Genomic DNA, 18062 nt, shown 5'->3' with positions numbered 1-18062 from the left:
ATATTTCTCTTCGAAATGTAACAATATCCAGTTAACCTTTTCAACCAAAAATTTTTTTTTGGCTTTCCAGACAGTTACGAAAATCCTCACCCCCCATGTGCGCTTGGTGGGACCATTTTACCACCAGAGGGAGAGAGACTATTGTCCATATCATCACAATTTTTTTTTTTTTTTTGGGATAATAACCGTTCATCAGTTCATGATGGGAACTTTTTGCCACTAGAAGTAGCAGAAAATTATGATTATTTCATTTGTGGTCACATAACAAATGATATAACATCACATCACTTCAGTTGAAGAGATTCCATCCTCACCAAGCTTAGTGAAAAATTTTCTCGAAAATAAGAATCCTTGGGTCTCTTCTTTTCAGTGAGGCAGTGAGGGTCACCGTATAAGCATGAACCTATTACTAAAGAGGAAGAGGAGGAGACCAGGGAAGTGCAGAGAAGACTCCAACTGCACTGAAAAAGTAAAGAAATAAGGTCAGTTTTTTCAAAGCATTCATCGGCATTGCCCTTTTTTAATCTCTTTTAACGGAACCCTTTTACATGAAAATATCCACTTCGGTTTTCGGTTTTTTGCTTATTTTCTGACACACCACCATTTCATTCGTCTTCTGTTACAAAATAACGGTTCCGTTCCTGCTTTCTTCTTCCAAAACCCAGCCACGATAATCTCTCTCTCTCTCTCTCTCTCTCTCTCTCTCTCTTTTCCCATCTCTTTCTCTCTCTTACTCTTTCACACCGCTCGAACATACAGAAGCGTGCAGTTGATCGCTAGAGTATCAAGGATTCAGTTTGTTTCTCTTTGCAGATAATTTCAAGAACAGGGAGACATCGAAGACTCTCATTTCAGTGTCGGTAAGAGTTACTCTGTTTTCTTTCTTCTTTCTTCTTCTTCTTCGGCCGATGTTTGTTCTATGATCTCATTTAATTTGTTAAATTTAATATTTTGACATGCAAAAGGATTAATTCATTTCAACATTCTAATTAATTTTGTTAATCTCAACCATTTCTTTACTTCTTTCTTCTCTTAGGAACTCTGCATACAAATTTCATTTTATAATTTCAATTTAGTACCCATCCATGGGTCCCATGTTTGATTCCCATCTATGCATTTGCCGACAAATTTCAATTTCATTGTTGTGAGTGATATTTCTATTTTAAGCCAAAATTTTCTCACATATAAAGAACGTGTAGACTAGTCTACATATTATGCATTTTAGCTGGCATGGAAAGCCAATTTATGTTTCGCTCTCATTGATTTTTCCACTGACCACTATGTCTTAGTAATATGACAAAATTTAAATCAATTTCGATCCAGGTATTCGATCCCGGTCCAATTTGACACCTTTATTTGAAGGTGACAGTTTCCAATTTCATCGTTGATATTGATATTTCTAAAAAATTTGGATACACAATGTATTTTTAGCTGGCACCGAAAGCCAATTTATGTCTCTTTTTTTTTTTATTTTGCAGTAGCCACTGTGTGTTGGGTAGTGCCATGAAAGTGAAGGATCTTTTGTTCTCTTTGTATCAAATCCTTAAAGGTGATTCTCTCTCTCTCTTCTTCTTTTTTTTTTTTTCAATAAGTATTATTTGTTAATTATTATTAGGGGAAAGATTGGTTTTTAAAGATGTACTCAAATCTATGTCTATCTGAGCAGTTATTCTCTGCAGTGAGTGCAATTGTACGATGAGCATCAGATGATCGAGAGCATCCAAGCATGTACCCCAATGTCATCTCGGCCATCCGACGCTCATTGCACTGCCACACTCACTACAGAGGATATTTTCACTGTCTATCTCTCTTCTATATCCTTTCTATTCCAACCCTTCCATTGGTTGTACCACTAGCTTCAGGAAAACCAGTGGAAACATAACCCCCTCCCTTATTATTATTTAGAATATCGATTAACCTAAATGCAATGTTATATAAAATATTTATCTGGCTACTCATATTAACAATAAGATTAATATTGGTTTTGGATTGTATGCTTGAATGCATTTTAGTTTGATATATAATACATTGCAAGAAATTATACTAAACGTAATCTTAATTTTTAAAAATATATCATACGATTTCAACTGTTTGTAATCCATAATATCTTGAAGTTGAGAAGATAAGATGACAGATATAAGTTGAGTAAATAGTAGATCCAGATATTTGTTATGGATAATATCTTAATGAAATGCGTATAAAATGAGTGATTCTAAGTTTTTCAATATAAATTGATGATAACTTCTTGAAGGTATGCCAAACTTCTTTTTTATGGCCAATCACCTCTATGGTGAATTGACATCTGCTTTGGCTCACCATAGAAATAGAACTGGCTTGAGGTTTGAGTTGCAAGGGCTGCCTACCACTACGTGGTACACCGTACATGTAGTACTGTATCACTTGACCCCCCAAATTTCTAGTAAGTGGAGAAAGAATAATTCTCCAAACTCTTTATTTTGAATGATCTAGCTAATTTTAGTTATGGTTGTAAATGGGTCATTACTTGCTTTATGTGACCTTCATTTTTGGGGTGAGGGTGAAATAAAATGCACTTTCAAGTTTGGGGTGGGGAAAGTGTTCAAATTTTCTACAGTGAGCGGTGAGGTGCAGTGACTATTCAACGGAAACTCTTGATTCGGATATGCCCTAGCCATTGGATGCACCCCCAGCTGTTAGATGCTCATTACACCTCACCACTCACCGCAGAGGATCCAGACGCTTGGGTAAAGAGTTCAGAGTGAAGACATTATACAACATTAGGGTTTTACTTATTTAGTTGTAGTATTGTAATTTCATAATTGTGTACAAATAACCCCCACCTCTATTGAGGGTACAATGTCTTGTATTTTATTGCATCAGATTGTGGGTTGATTCTGAAGGGTCAATAAAAAACCATAGGATTTGAGACCCAAAGGATATTGAGCCTACAAACCTATGGGACGGAATAAAATACGTCCTACCCAATCCCAACAGAGGGTTTTGTAACAAGGGAATACAAGGCATCCTCCCTCTAAGAAGAGACATGTAGATGAGTGGATATAACCTTATTCTTCATTGTTAGTGAAGCAATTCCCATCTTACTATGAAAATAGACAATATTATCGAACCGTGTAAATCTTTATATTGCATCTATGTGATTATCTTTTTTTTTTTTTTATTGTGTTTGCTTTTCTATTTAATAAAAAAAATATGAAATAATAATAATAATAATAATAATAATAATAATAATAATAATAATAATAATAATAATAAGTGTGTGCTTTCTCACATGGTGATTAGGTTTTAGGTTTCCATGTACCCAATTTCAAAAGGTTAAGAATCTCCATTGTCTTAGGTAGGCATTGCACTAGCACGTGGTCCTGATGAGTGTGGGATATTTATTCTATTGAAATGTCAAAATCATGGGACAAATTTGTTGGTATGTCTTTTATGCTATCCACTTCACTTATTATTTATTCTTCTAGATTATTCTCCAGTCTTGGTAGGATAAAATCTTGGTCTTATTCATATATAGTTGGAAGATCCCATATGCTTGGATCTCGCGTAGTTTGATTCTTGAGAGGGCCACGACCACGGAAGATATAAACGGATTAATGCTATATGTATGGATTACCAAATTTTGTTTGTTTGTTTGTTTTTTTAACGTCCTTTCTCTTATTGATCTCTTCAAGAAAATGATAGATATGGTACACTGGATATCCTAGCAGGGTCATTTTTGGCTTGTGGTCCACTGCATATTTTGTGGCCTGCATTGTAGCATAATGCTCAGCTGCTAATCCTATGAGACCTAACATAAGTTCCAGGGTAGGTTGCGAGCTTGACTCAATGCTTTTCACTACTTCTTGTGAAAGTTAAATGTTTCTCATTCAAATGATCATCTGGTCAATATAGACTCACAAGACTAGTTAGGTTGAATATCTGGAATTTGGATACCCGTCGTTAGATAAGAAAAAAAAATCAATCCAATTAAAAAAAAAAAAAAAACTCAGTTCCGATCGGTTTAGGTAAAGGAAGACAGAGGAAACTTTTAGGTAGAGCACATATGTTGTTCCATTGCAAATAAGCTTCTTGTCAACTTACTTGTTTGGAAGTTATACCAATAATTTTTTTTTGCAATCTAACCATTATTTTGAAATAGTCAAAATATATTTTAGATTAATAACCTTCCAAAAATGAGTGCTTTTGCTTTAAAAGGTAGCTTCCTAATCCCTCAATAAGTTTCTTAATATTTTTTCCTTCCCTGCTCTTTATAAGTTCGCCTCTCCTACTACAAGATTCTTGTATGAGTCTCGTTAGACAAGTTATCTCAGAGGGTAGAGCTTCTGTTAGTGTTTGGAAGCCTGGAAACTGATTTTTTTCTTGTTGGTTTTGCTATATGCAACTTTTTCTTCTTTGATCGTTCAATCGTTACTTAAGATTGATTGGGCATTGGGACAAAGGAACATCGCAGCAGGCAATAGAACTATATATTGCAGATCTTATGAATGTGCTTTTGGGATTAGAATCTTTTATCTGGTTGTATGGTGGGTGAGGTAATTGTTTTTTCATCATCTTATCAAGAAAAAAGACTGGGTATGTCACCGGTGTGCTGCATGCTAGGGAATGCTATGTGTCTGTCTTTTTTTCCCTTTTGAATGATCCCTTTACCTCCTTACTCTTTTAGTGTCCAGATCCTCTTCAACCCTTCAACCCCTCAAATGTGGATGAGATTCTCATACAAGAACCATTATCATACGAATTGATCCACACAGAGAGAATTGACTATTGAGTTGATTGTTAAATGGATTTCATCTGTCCAAATCAGCCCCGTGAGAATGATTTTCATTCGTGGACTTGATCTGTCCTCCAATCTGTCAAGGGTGCATCCATTTGTTGGAAGGGCCTTGGTGTAAATCGGTTTTTCCTTTTTTCAATAATTACTCTTTTCATGAATATTGAAGATAGCGGTTGGAAAACAGTCCACGTCATATTTTCCACGTGTCGCAGAAGTATAGGTTGAAACTTTGGTTAAAAGTAAAGGTCCACATTGGAAAACACGTGGGAGGCTGTACTACGGAGGCACGTGAGAAAATGGAAAAGGTTTCCTTCCCTTACCATATCGGCGGAAGGGTTTCTCTTCCCCTTCCCCTCTCTCTACCTCTGAAATCACCAAAATGGAAGATTTCAGTCCAACCATATCGGCGGAAGGGTTTCCCTTCCCTACCACTCCTTCATCTTCTGAAGTGGAAAACCAACATTACCCACCAGATAGGCTTTCTCAGAAAGCCACAAGGAGGTAGTGAGAGTACAGCTCTGAGTCTCCATCCCTATCTCTTTAAATGAAACAAGGCACAGCTCCAATTTCCTGCTAATTTCAAAGTTTTTTTTTTTTGGCTATTTTATCTTTAAATAGATAATAATAAATAAATAAACCCAAATCTGTGATATATAATCAATATTATTAAGTGGGCCATTAAAGTTGAATCTATCTTTGGTGTGACCTGCATGGCTCATGGTTAGCCCTTTTTATTGTGTTGTGTGCAGCTTCCACGAGGATTTGTCTTCCCCTTTTCTCTTTCACCATATGTAGTTACTATCTTTGGTGTCTACCTGCATGGCTCAAAGGTATTTTTAATGTGCTCTGTTGGGCTTCCACGAGGATTTGGCTGTACCACCTCTTCCTCTTCTCTTTCACCATAATCTACTTATGGGATTTTTTTTTTCTGGGTTTTTTTGATAATGGAGATTTTATCCATCTTAACCACAAAACCCAGAAATATCGGTTCTGCCAACTTCTTGTTGTCCACTTGTCCAACGAACAACGTACGGACGGTTTTGAAAGATTTTTTTTTCCATTGGAGATGGTGGGTTACGGGAAGTGGGAGGAGTTGAAATCATCAAGAATGATCGGAATTGGGTGATCCAAGGCTTTTGGCAACCCTCATCTTCTTCTATATTGTTCTATTAGTTTACCTATATAGAACTTCTGCTGTTATTCTTGATGGCTTTTCAAATGGTATTGATGTTGTCTTTGCCGTAGAACCTTTCTGTTTTTGAATGTTAAGAATTGATGGATGACCCAGATTTTCGAAATGTGCCCTTGATTTCCCTTCTTCCCCACCCCCTTCTTTTTTAATATTTCTTTTGAGTGATGTGATCTTCAGACTTGAATGGATAGAAAGGCAGATAATCTAGCATGTACTGTATATGTGATCAGGCTTGTTTTGCTTTTCTTGTTCCAGTATTTAGTTGAACATTTTTCTCTCTGTGCCTCTGGGTGTTTGTTTCTCTGTCTCACCGATTTGCCAGAACTGTTGATTTTCATTTTTCCATTCCCCCATTTTTTTTTTTTTAATTAAGATTCTTTGACTGCAGTAGAAAATCTATTTACTAATTAGTTACAGAAAGAGGAGCAATAGTTTGATTCTTCTCTGAATCCAAGTGGCTTAATAGGAAACATTCAGACGAAACTTTGATGTGGAACTTTGTTAGTTTGCTGCTTGGATAAGTATCTGTACTGTCTTGAAGCTCATACTCTGCTTGGTTTAAACAAATGCAGGAAAAATAATAACTCTTTGAGTTAAAAAAATTATAGCCCGTGAATTTTTTCATCAGGGCTGGACTAAAGGTTGAGCGTATGCCTGGGAACAAGTGCAATCGTAATTCTGCCATTCCTGCAAGTAGAGTGGAAAGACTCTTGAGAGAACGAGAACTAAAGAAAATCAACAGGACATATCATCCGAATGAGGAATCAGTTGATGTTACCAGGGAGTGTGAGTTACTTGAACATGAATTGAGCTTGGAAGAGGGTAATAACTTGGGAATTCCCCATGAAGAAGAGTTCCAGGATGTGACTGCAGCAACAAAAGCGCTCTGCGAGGAATGTGAAAGGCAAGGCAGGTGGCCTTCAAGACAACGACTTTTGGTGGTCGCAAACAGGTTGCCAGTATCTGCAGTTAGGAAGGGTGAGAACTCATGGTCACTGGAGATAAGTGCAGGTGGTCTAGTCAGTGCCCTTCTGGGTAAGTGATTGCCTACACTTCGTTCAATGCCATTTTACTGAGAAATATTGTTTATATAAGTGTTGAATTTTTTCCATTGGTTTCTCTTTAGTTCATTACCTTTTGTTACCAAACAGGGTGATGACATGATCACTTGACATGCTTTAATGCTGTACTTTTTTACAAATATACTAGTCCCATGTTCTTTATATTTATTTTTATCCATTTCTCATGTACACTTAGTTTTATTTTCTAGTAATTTAAGTTAGTTTGCTGAATAATTTTGTTGTAGGTGTGAAAGATTTTGAGGTGAAATGGATTGGATGGGCTGGGGTGAATGTACCGGATGAGGTCGGGCAGAGTGCACTTGCTAAAGCATTGGCTGAGAAGGTTAAATTTAAATAATTTATTTTACTGACATTTAAATTTGTGACCTATAATAACTTAATTACAAACCCCCCCCCCCCCCCCCCCACCACCACAATAGAAAAAAAGGATGGGACTCATATGTGTTAACTTTGTGGGCTTTTGTTTGAGAACAACAATGAATTCCCTTACCTGGTTTGTTCTGTTGGGGTTAAATGCAGAGGTGCATCCCTGTTTTCCTTGATGAAGAGATAGTTCATCAATATTATAATGGCTACTGCAACAATATCTTGTGGCCCCTTTTCCATTACCTTGGACTTCCACAAGAAGATCGTCTAGCAACAACACGTAGTTTTCAGTCTCAGTTTGATGCATATAAGAGGGCCAATCAAATGTTTGCCGATGTGGTATATAAGCATTACAAAGAGGGTGATGTCATCTGGTGCCATGATTATCATCTGATGTTTCTTCCGGAATGCCTCAAGAGGTATGACAGCAAAATGAAAGTTGGCTGGTTTCTCCACACACCGTTCCCTTCGTCAGAGATCCATAGGACACTGCCATCTCGATCAGAGTTGCTGAAATCTGTTCTTGCTGCAGATTTAGTTGGGTAAGTTTTGTTATGTTTTCATAATTGTTAGAAACGCATCCCCTATGTCCTGCTTTGACTTCAGTTGTCCTCTTCTTGGGAAATTAAAATTAAGCCATGTCATTCTATGGCTGCCATGGCTAACACTACATGTTTAATCCTAAATGTGCTTTGATAGTGATAGCTCAAACCAAATTTTGTGTTACATTATTGGATAACTTTTTTTTTTTTTTTTTTGTAATTTTCTTTTGTTCTCTGAGCCTTAGTCGTATTGTATGCTTTCCCACATAGGTTATTATGTTATTTTTATTTTTGAATGAAAAATAATAATTAAAAAAAAAAAATCATTGTGAGAGGGTGCAGAGCAACCTGCTTGCTCAGAGAACCCTCTTCCATAAATGATTTTGATGCCGGGAGCATTCCCGCTTAGCCAGCAGCTTTTTGAGAACCAGAGATTCAATTTATGCTTCAACTTTGTTGCAACTTGCATCAAAGTTGATATTTTAGAAGGTTAGCACTTCTAAAACTTCATATCTCATTTGAATTTTTTCCTATTTACTTGTGAGCATATGGGTATATTTTAATATTTGGGATCCTGTTGGTGTCTTGAACTTTGAGTTGACAGTTTATCCTTATCTAACACAATAAAATTAAGAAGAATTATGAGGTGGAGCTCACTAATCGCTACTGTTTCCATTTCTTCTCAAAACTAGCGCTGTTAAATTTCTATTGTAGGTTGAAAAATCAATTTCAATCTTCTGAGTGGTCATTTTGTTGGGTTTCTCTAGAATCACCATGAACTGATTCATTGTGGTAATAAATATTTTGAAGAATCTTATGGTGTGAATTATTGTATTTGTTTCTGTTGGTTTGGATCCTTTAATTTTAAGAACTTTTTGGAAATTTAACCACTAAATTTCCTATTTTCCAGTTTCCATACATATGACTATGCCAGGCACTTTGTTAGTGCTTGTACTCGCATTCTCGGTCTTGAGGGTACACCTGAAGGAGTAGAGGATCAAGGAAGGCTAACACGTGTTGCTGCGGTACATATTAGCCAGCTTAGTTGGCCATTTTGCTCCCTGTATCTACATAATATATGAAGGAATTGGATGTTGGTGCCTTCATTATTCAATAAAATGTTCAGGATTTAACGATTTTCAATATTTTTAACATGAACACTCTAATTTTTAATTTTCTAATTATTTTTAACATTTGAATTCAGTTTCCAATTGGGATAGATTCTGAAAGGTTTATTCGAGCTCTTGAACTTCCGCAAGTCCAGGATCACATCAGGGAGTTGAAAGAAAGATTTGCTGGCCGAAAGGTGCATTTTCGCTTTTATTTTTTTAGTTCCCCTCTCTATTTTTGTGCAGTGTTTCATTTTAGTTGATTAAACTGGTATTTTTAGAAATGCATTTACTCCAAGTTGGTAAATCTGCTTCTAATGCAGTGACCATTTATTATTGTTATTTGATTAACTGGCACAGATATAAGATATTTTGGGCATCATTTTAATTTCTGCATTGTGGATAATAAGGTTTTGAAATTCTTATCTAGCAACAACATCAAACTGTGAACATTATCTGAGAAAAAGGAATCTGTAGAAAAAGGAAAGTTAAATTAGTTGATTCTTTTCAGTTTAATTTAGATGGCAAGCAAGAAAATTCTTATTGTATTGAAAAATGTTGGATTTGGTTTAATTTGTACTGCTCACATGAACTAATCTATTCAAATTGAAACATTAGTTTTTGGGTTATAGATGAGACCTTTGTTGAAACCCAGGTGTCCCAATAGAATGTGACACTTTGCCATGAAAACACTTCCATGCCAATAATTCAGCAGATCTTAAAATATCTCATTGGTGATCTGCAAAACTGATTTTCTTAGGTTTTCACTCCCTCTGCTAATCCGGATAATTTAATTGTTTTTATTACCTTGTAATCATTTCATTGGGAGGGGGATTTCCTAAAATCTCGAACGTCGTCCTAGCATAACTGCCAAATATTTTTATTTAAGACATCTCTCTTGAATATGCTTAAAAAATCATTCTCATACTAGGATGAGTCATGTAAATTGATAATAGTATAATAACTTTATGAGTATGATACAGTTCATGTTTTTACTTCACCGGAATATCTGTTTTCAGCTTCATTGGTTTTTCTTTATGTTGTTATATGCATTTAAATGCCAGCCTTTATATGAGATATATCTTAGGCTTCTATTTGTTCCTTGATGGGAAAAATTCTTTTTTCCTTTTTTCCTTTTTCCATTCTATCTAGTTAGTGTTATTTTTTCATTTTTTGCAGGTTATGTTAGGTGTTGACCGTCTTGATATGATTAAAGGAATTCCACAAAAGATATTGGCGTTCGAAAAGTTCCTTGAAGAAAATGCAGATTGGCGTGACAAAGTAGTTTTACTGCAAATTGCTGTGCCTACGAGGACAGATGTTCCAGAGTGTATGCACTTTCAATATGTTTCCATAAAATTGCTTAGATAACTTGTACCATGTTTTTGCAATATTTTTTTCTCTGCAGTTTTTTAATTTTTGTGTAGCTAGTTTTAGTGGAAAATAGAAGCCCTAATATATTAAGTCATTCTTTCTTCTGCTATATATTAATTAAAGTGACAAAGGTGGAGTTTCAGGGCATGAAAAATTGTTGTAGGATATGGTATGCCATGGGCAACAGGAGTTGAATAATATGTAGGACAGCCATTCCATTAGCAATGTAAATAGATTATTCTTTTTGGTTCTATGCTTGGGGCCTTGGGCTATGTGATATCCTTTTTCTTTTCTTTTCTTTTGTTCTTTGATGTGGATAGCACTACATACTCATCCGACTCAGAAATGGAAATATAACTTGAGATGAGCTATGTGGAATTATTATGGATTCTTATTTACTTATGTAAACAGAAGAAGACTATTTCTTATGTTTGGGAAAGGAGTGCGCCTGTTTTTATGCTGTCCACTAGTGGGAAAGCGGTGCGCCTGTTGACATTGCTTGATATTCTGTGTTGCTTTTTCGTTTGAAAATAAGAGATTGAGGAGGGAAGGAGGGAGGATTGAAGTAGACATACAATAGTTATGTGAACAGAAATGTTGAGTTTTTCTCTTCTATTGGTTTACTTCAGTTTCAGATCCTATTTTTTAGGGAAAAAATCTCTCTTCCCTCTTATTAGTCCACCCGTTGACCACTTCCTACTTTCCTTCTTACTTCTTATATTCCTTCCATTTTTCCCTTCCATTTTAGCTAGTTATATGATCCTAAATATTTGGTTGTTTCTCCTTTATTTAATATCCATACGGCTGCATACATTATGACCCTCCCCAGACCCTGCAGTGGCGAGAGCCTTGTTTACTGAGTATGCGCTTTTTAATAATGCCCATCAATCCTTTTTTTTCCTTTCTTCTCCATTCTAGCTCATTAAATTCAAATACTTTCTTATTTATACTGATTTTAATTCTGAAAATTATTTGTAAGATCTTTTAGCTACCATATTAAATTCTGACCATTATATCTGCCCATATCTAGCCGTTATATCGAGATCCCGTCGTACCATTAGGGACCCATTACTTGTATAGGCCAATCAGATCTATTAGATCTAAATAAATCTGCATCAAATTCTCCCCTACCAGTACCAATTCTGGTTTGTTTCACTATATGCCTTGGTCAGCAAGGTACAGCTGGGTATAGAAATTGGAAGGTTTCTAGGATCTGAACTTATGGGAGTTTGAGGCCCATCAGGTGGCTGTATGTGAGTGTTCTGGTTTTCCTCAATTTCCTAGTTTGAAGCTTATATACTGCCTACGTTAGATCATGGTTTGCTGCTGACTTCTATTTCTTGTCTTGGAGTTTTACTTATATCTTGGGTTGAGTACTTCCTGTATTCAGCCTTACATTAGAGACAAATTAACACCTGGGTTTAAAGTATCCCATATCTGATCAGAGGTTAGAGATATAATACGGAACAATATTTATGCCACTTTTTAAGAACTTTAAAGTATCCCAGTGTACCGCATAGTATCGTCTGATACGGCACAATATGGTGCGATACATACATGCCGATACTATTGATACATCTATTAAAAGGCTCATGTGGGTTTCATTCTTGATACAAAACTTACAGAGCCCCAAAAAAATTCAAAAACTCCTAAGAGTCCTCCTAAGCTCCCTTAAATTGGTTTTCGCATAAATTTGAGTTGGGTTTTTTTTTTTTTTTTTTGGTGAATAATAAATTCATTACCAAGATAGGGAGAAAAGAGGGAATGTACAACCCCAGGGGGTGAAAGGACAAAGAAGAGGGGGGAGAATGAATATGGCATTCCAAATCATGTCAAAAGACTTGAATTGGAGGTCCATCTTCTCAGACTTCGCTCCAAGCAAAGGTGGCCAATGGTAGCATTGAAAGCTAGCTTGCCCACACCACAGCATCGCAGATGGAGGTGCCCCCAAAGGTTATGTCGACCCAAATCCATTTCCTCTTCAGACGGAGAGTTTGTTTCATACTAGGCCAACATTTAGAAAGGACATTCTTCCAGAGGAGGAGAAGGGGCACTCAAAGAACAAGTGGTCGGAATCTTCAATCCCATTCCAACAAAGGCAATAGGAAGGAGGAACATTCAGATGATGGGAGAGGAGGAAGGCTTGGGTTGGGAGACAGTTGGATAGAGCCCTCTAGGAGGAAAAGCTCTGACGGGAATACGACCTTTGAACCAAACAAGTTTGTGCCAAGGCAAGGGGGGAGATGGGTCGAATGAAATTCCAAGCAAAGGAAAAGGAGAACGAACCGGAAGGATCAGGGGACCAAATGACACGGTCACAAGAACCAAGGAAGGGGATGAAGAGAGGCCGAAGTGGAGGAAAGAGAAGTGGGGGAGAGAGGAGTCCAGGAACCATTCAAAATGATGGATGAGACATGGGAAAACCTATCCAATCTAGAGGAGTAAATGGACTTCGGAGCTCACAAGGGGGAGGAGGACTTCAGAGGGTTGCCAGTTATCCAACCTAAGAGAAGTGGAACCCCTATCCACAACAATGGAGTGAATGGCAAGCAACGCAGAGGGACGGAGGGAGAGGATATGCCACCAAACCCAAGAGGCATCAGTACGAGGGGAAGCAGTCCAAAGGCAAAGTGGGGGGTTTTAATCCACATTAAGAAACAAACCAAAAGTTACCTAAAATCCTAAGTTCGGATCATTCAACAAGTTGAAATCATGATTGAAGGAGATTTCACAAAAAAAAGATAGGTTTCTCAAAAACTTGGTATTATGTTTAAATCATTGTTTTTAAACTACTTTATACTATTTGCAAAGATTTGTATTAAAATTGAAGAAATTTCTTCATGTTTGATTTTTTTTTCCCTCCAAAAATCAAGTCCTATGCCTTTGGGGAACATTATCCTAGTCACTCTTATTCTTGAAGACCCTTCCAGCTATGAGTTTGAACCACCTCGACACTCTTCATGGAAATATACCACTACTACATGCAAGAAACCTCATATTTTATAACAATTTCAATTGAATGCACTTCTTAATATATGTTGTTCTTCATTTTAGTGTTAATGCATGATACATGTTATAGATTGCTTATTTATGTTATTTATTGCTCCAACTATATTTCCATGTGTATCTTGACCATGATTGTGCATATTTTTAGTCTCTATACATTACGTCTCTTAAAATCACCCGACCGATACGATACGTGATACCGATACTTTAAACCTTAATTGACACTGTTAATAAGGAGATCGAGATGGTTGATTTCCTTCTTCTGCCACAAATCTTTGATGTAAGGAAGCCAAATGTTGCTAATAATGATCGTGAGATGTGCTAGATTATTGTACGACCAAAGCCGATGATCATGGATTTTTATTGAGTGGTGGAGATTTGTCCTCATTGGCTCCATGAAGTCTTTTCTAACAAGGTGGGAACACTATAGGCCCAGTTTAAGGCTTGACTAAAATTTGGGTTTGGTTTTAGTCATGGTTTGAAATCTCGGTGGAAACTTGTAGTTTCGACCGAAACCAAAATGTAACTAGTTTCAACGATATTTCGCACATTTCGGTAGTTTTGATCAGTTTCAACTCAAAAACACCATTTTTCTATGAACTTTGACCAGTTTTGACTAGTTTCCTTAGTTTCTACCAGTTTCGACCACGTTTCAGAAATTCTGACTTAAATTTGGGTTGGGTTTTAGTTTTTGGGATTTATTGTTGTAATAGGTTAGGCCCAAAAGTGGGGTACACGAAAATTATTGTTAGTGGGTCTCATGTTGATGATAGTTGGATATGGATTTATCTTACCCTAAGTTGTTCGTCGTTGAGTTAGTTTTGAAGTTACAGTTATTAGCTGTCTAATTAGGAAGTCTTATACTTGAGTCGATTTTATTCTGTTCCGATAACTAAGTAACGTAACCAACTCCCTCTCTACGATTTGGAATTAAAAGATTGAATTGTCTGTTAGGAAACTTACAAGCGTGTTCTCTCTCTTCTCCCTTTTCTCTCTTCATTCGGTAAGAGATTTTTTTCTCCCTTCTTCTCTCTCCTCTCTCCTCTCTCCTTTCATGATTCTGGTTTTCCTTCTTTCTCTCTCATCTGCTATTCTCTCTCTCCCCCTCCATGGTAGGAATATTTTTCCCTTCTAGTTGATAGCATTCCCTTTCTCTTCTACTGATTTGCTTCAGTTTCAAATCTATTTTCCAGGAAAGAATTTCTCTACTCTTTCTCATTAGTCCACTCATTGACCACTTCTTTTACCCTTATTTCTTATATTCCTTCCTTTTTTCCCCTTCTATCGATAACTAGTTACATGATCCTATATCTTTGGTTGTTGCTTCCCTATTTTATCTCCATAGTAACATCCATCATAATAACACCCACTGATCCTTTTTTCTCTCCTCCATTCCACCTCAATAAATTCAAAGAATTACCTATTTATAGCTGATTTAAATTTTGGAAACTAGTTGTTAAGATAGTTTAGTTACCATATTACATTCTGACCGTTAGATCTAGATTCAATTCTCTGCCCATATCTAGCTGTCTGACGGTCAGAGCGAGATCCCTTCATACCATTAATGGGAACATTACCTGTAGGCCAAGCAGATCCATTATATCTGATCAATCTACATAAAAAACATTTGTAGAACCATGTTCAAGGTGCTGTGTTTGTGCATGGTTTGACATTGGTAGGAAAAAACTTTTACGATCCCACTACTTTGAATCTCAGAAGTAATTAATATTTCAATTGGGTCAAAGTTTGGTTTTTGTTGGGCATGCATTTATATCTCCCTTTTGTGCAGCATTTTGGGATACTAGTCATTTTTTTACAGCACAATAAGGCTGCCATACAAGGTATCTCATCTGTGTTCAAGTCCTCTTTATTAAAAGAAAAGTTGGCCAAATATATTTAGCAATTTGGCTGTGCCAACTCCTTGCTGGGAAATGCTTAAAAAGTAAGGACAGATTATTGTACTAGTTATGGATTTAATAAAAGGAGAGAACTTACCTGGATAGCATGGGATGGAAATGCTTGATTGGTGTGCTAACTGAATATTTGATTTTTTTTTTTTTTTAATTGATCTTGATGGTATGTTCAAATTGGAGCTTATTGAATCCAGTCTTTCATTAACCTTTTCTATTGATGTAGTGAGTGAAAATACAACTAATACTTAGCAATGATTTATAGGTTATGCTTTGCCATTCTGAAAGCATTACTTTGTAATTGAGATTTCATCTAATACTCTTTGCTGTCAAGTCTTATATCATCTTACTTATTATTCTTATTGAAGCCAAAGCCACTCAAAACTGCATTTATAGATAACGGTTGACAAAAAGTAATATTATTCAGTACTATTCTCTTATTATGTTGGGTTTCAATGTTATCAAAGATCCATAAGAGGAGAACTTTAAATTTGAGAGATATACGGCTGTGGTGCCAAAGTTAAGATGGTTTTCCTTTGTTTTAGTATCGATGGTTGGGTTGAAGGAGTATGTTGTGCAGTAGTAGGTCACTAGGGCATTAGAATTAGTTAATGAGTTTGGGTGTTGGAAGGAGGTGGTAGCATTTGCTTTTTTTGGAATTTATTTCTCTTCGAATTTCTAAGACAAGATATGCTCTAAAGAATTGCAGATTTGTAGATCTAAAGTTGTCGCAAGGCACTCAAAGTTGCTGAATATGGCTCATGAGAGTGGATGATCAAGTCAGGCATGCAGCATGCTGTTGAGTTTCAGTGTCAGAGATGACAGTGGATCAATTTATCGTCGCTTCTGTGGAACCTATGACATGAGAATGTATATTCAGGCATGCTATTAAGTATGCATGGGAAGATCAAGTCAGGCGTGCTGTTGAGTGTCAGTGTCAGAGGCGATAGTGGATCAATGTATCATTGCTGCTGTGGAACCTATGACATGAGAATGTATATTCAGTTTATAATGTGCAAAGCATGAATGGAATGATGTCACTGAACATAAGTCAAGAGAAACCTACATTTTGAGGATGGAAAACAAAGAAACTTACTGTAGGAGAACTGTTAAAGGTTAGAGATTGTGTTGGTTGGTGTGCTAGATGTTGATTTCCCTAAGAATTTGATCACTGTCCACGATGGCAATCATATTTGTTTCGGCAGATGCGCTCTTCAAGCACTAATCAATCACTGATCAAGACTTAAAGATCTTTGATCTGGCTGTCTATTTCCTCACATTCTCTGTGAAGTATCAGCCGAAGATCTTTGATCTGACGGTCTATTTCCTCACATTTTCTCTGTCAAGTATCAGCCATTGACATGGAATTGTTCTCTTTGGACCTCCGATTGATGTGATTTTTATGCCTTTGATCCCTTCTACAAGTTCTCCCTAAGCCTGCAAAGAAACTTGCTAAGCACCTCATTCCTGGAAAAGAATGGAAGGGAGAAGGGCGCGGCATTCATGATGAACCGGGTTCCATGATCCCATCATTACAGCCGCAGTTCGAGAAAGATTTGACATGCTCGAGAAGGATGTTGACTTCCCTAAGAATTTGATCACTGGCCACGATTCTAGGCACCTTAAAGTAGAACTTGAAATATAAGCTCAGCCAACATGGGTAGGACTAATTAGCTAAAGATATAAACTTAAAAAGATAACCATATATGCAGATTTAAAATGTGACGTCAGTAATGTTGGAGTTTATGATCTCTCTCCTTTCTTACTTTCTTTTTTCTATTTGTTCTTTTTGATGATGTTGTGATGGCATTGATATGGTTTTAGTACGTTTTAGAGATGATTTATTCTATTATATGATTATATCTGCATTGGTGTGCATAATTATGCTTTGGTTCTTTTTCTATGGAATATGTTTCATTCATTAGAGATAATGGTTAGGAGCTTCTTTCATTTGGTAGTGGTGCTCCAATCTGAGACAGTCCTGATTTTTCCCAACTAGATGGTAGATTTACCATTTGTTGTTTCTAATTCTTGATTTTCTTGTTTGACAGATCAAAAGCTTACAAGCCAGGTTCATGAAATTGTCGGGCGCATTAATGGAAGATTTGGAACTTTGACAGCTGTTCCCATACATCATCTGGTCAGTATTCACCATTTTTACTTGATATTTTCTCATTCTGTAAAATTCCCAAATGGTTGTTAGTACTGAATTGCTCTTTTGAGTGGTTTAAAATTAAGGAATAATTTGGGGCCTTCTCGAGTTTATCATGATGCAAACAGCCTTTTAGGCATATAGTAAATAGGTTGGAACTTGCAATAAAGTCATCCCTTTTACCATAAATGGAGATTACTGGGTTTCACGGTAGGTGCAATAACATTTCATCTAATTTCATTCCCCTCCTACATTTTATCGTTTTTGGTCTGTCGATTCCTGTTTAGGACATCCTATTGTAGATTCACAATGGATGTTTGGAATAGTAGACTCAAATGGTTCTTTCACTATATTCGGAGAAGCTGCAAATAGGATTGTTCCACCGAAACTTTCATTTTTGTAGTGGCTTGAAGTGAGCTTTCTTGAATGCACTTTATGACCCACTTTGTTTGCACTGGTGTACTTTTGAGGCCAGCTGAAGTCCAAGTAGGTCATATAACTTCGTGGAAATCTTTATTCAAGATCATGGTGGTGTTTGTTCTTGACCCCCCCCCC

General features: G+C 36.6%; 1 protein-coding gene across 10 annotated transcripts in view; it reads left to right on the top strand.

Annotated features, from left to right (window-relative positions):
- Positions 1–344: 344 nt before the first annotated feature.
- The window catches only part of LOC122064195 (alpha,alpha-trehalose-phosphate synthase [UDP-forming] 1-like), a 39032-nt gene continuing 21314 nt past the window's right edge, over positions 345–18062 (top strand). The window contains exons 1-11 of one of the 10 annotated variants that reach the window (XM_042627916.1): positions 345–482; positions 814–860; positions 1324–1362; positions 1479–1549; positions 6539–7001; positions 7273–7370; positions 7568–7956; positions 8867–8981; positions 9161–9262; positions 10245–10395; positions 17407–17495. In XM_042627916.1, the coding sequence (XP_042483850.1) occupies positions 6617–7001; positions 7273–7370; positions 7568–7956; positions 8867–8981; positions 9161–9262; positions 10245–10395; positions 17407–17495 (1329 nt within the window). In that variant the 5' untranslated portion in view covers positions 345–482; positions 814–860; positions 1324–1362; positions 1479–1549; positions 6539–6616. Of the gene's footprint in view, positions 483–666; positions 861–1323; positions 1363–1478; positions 1550–5121; positions 5329–5517; positions 5605–5644; positions 5996–6538; positions 7002–7272; positions 7371–7567; positions 7957–8866; positions 8982–9160; positions 9263–10244; positions 10396–17406; positions 17496–18062 lie in introns of those variants that run through there. The other 9 variants (XM_042627914.1, XM_042627920.1, XM_042627919.1 and 6 more) reach the window with 9 other exon arrangements.

Source organism: Macadamia integrifolia, unplaced genomic scaffold (assembly GCF_013358625.1).
Source record: "Macadamia integrifolia cultivar HAES 741 unplaced genomic scaffold, SCU_Mint_v3 scaffold155, whole genome shotgun sequence".
Taxonomy (NCBI): domain Eukaryota; kingdom Viridiplantae; phylum Streptophyta; class Magnoliopsida; order Proteales; family Proteaceae; genus Macadamia; species Macadamia integrifolia.
Note: the sequence above shows the minus strand (reverse complement) of the source record. Positions and strands in the feature narration are given on the sequence as shown.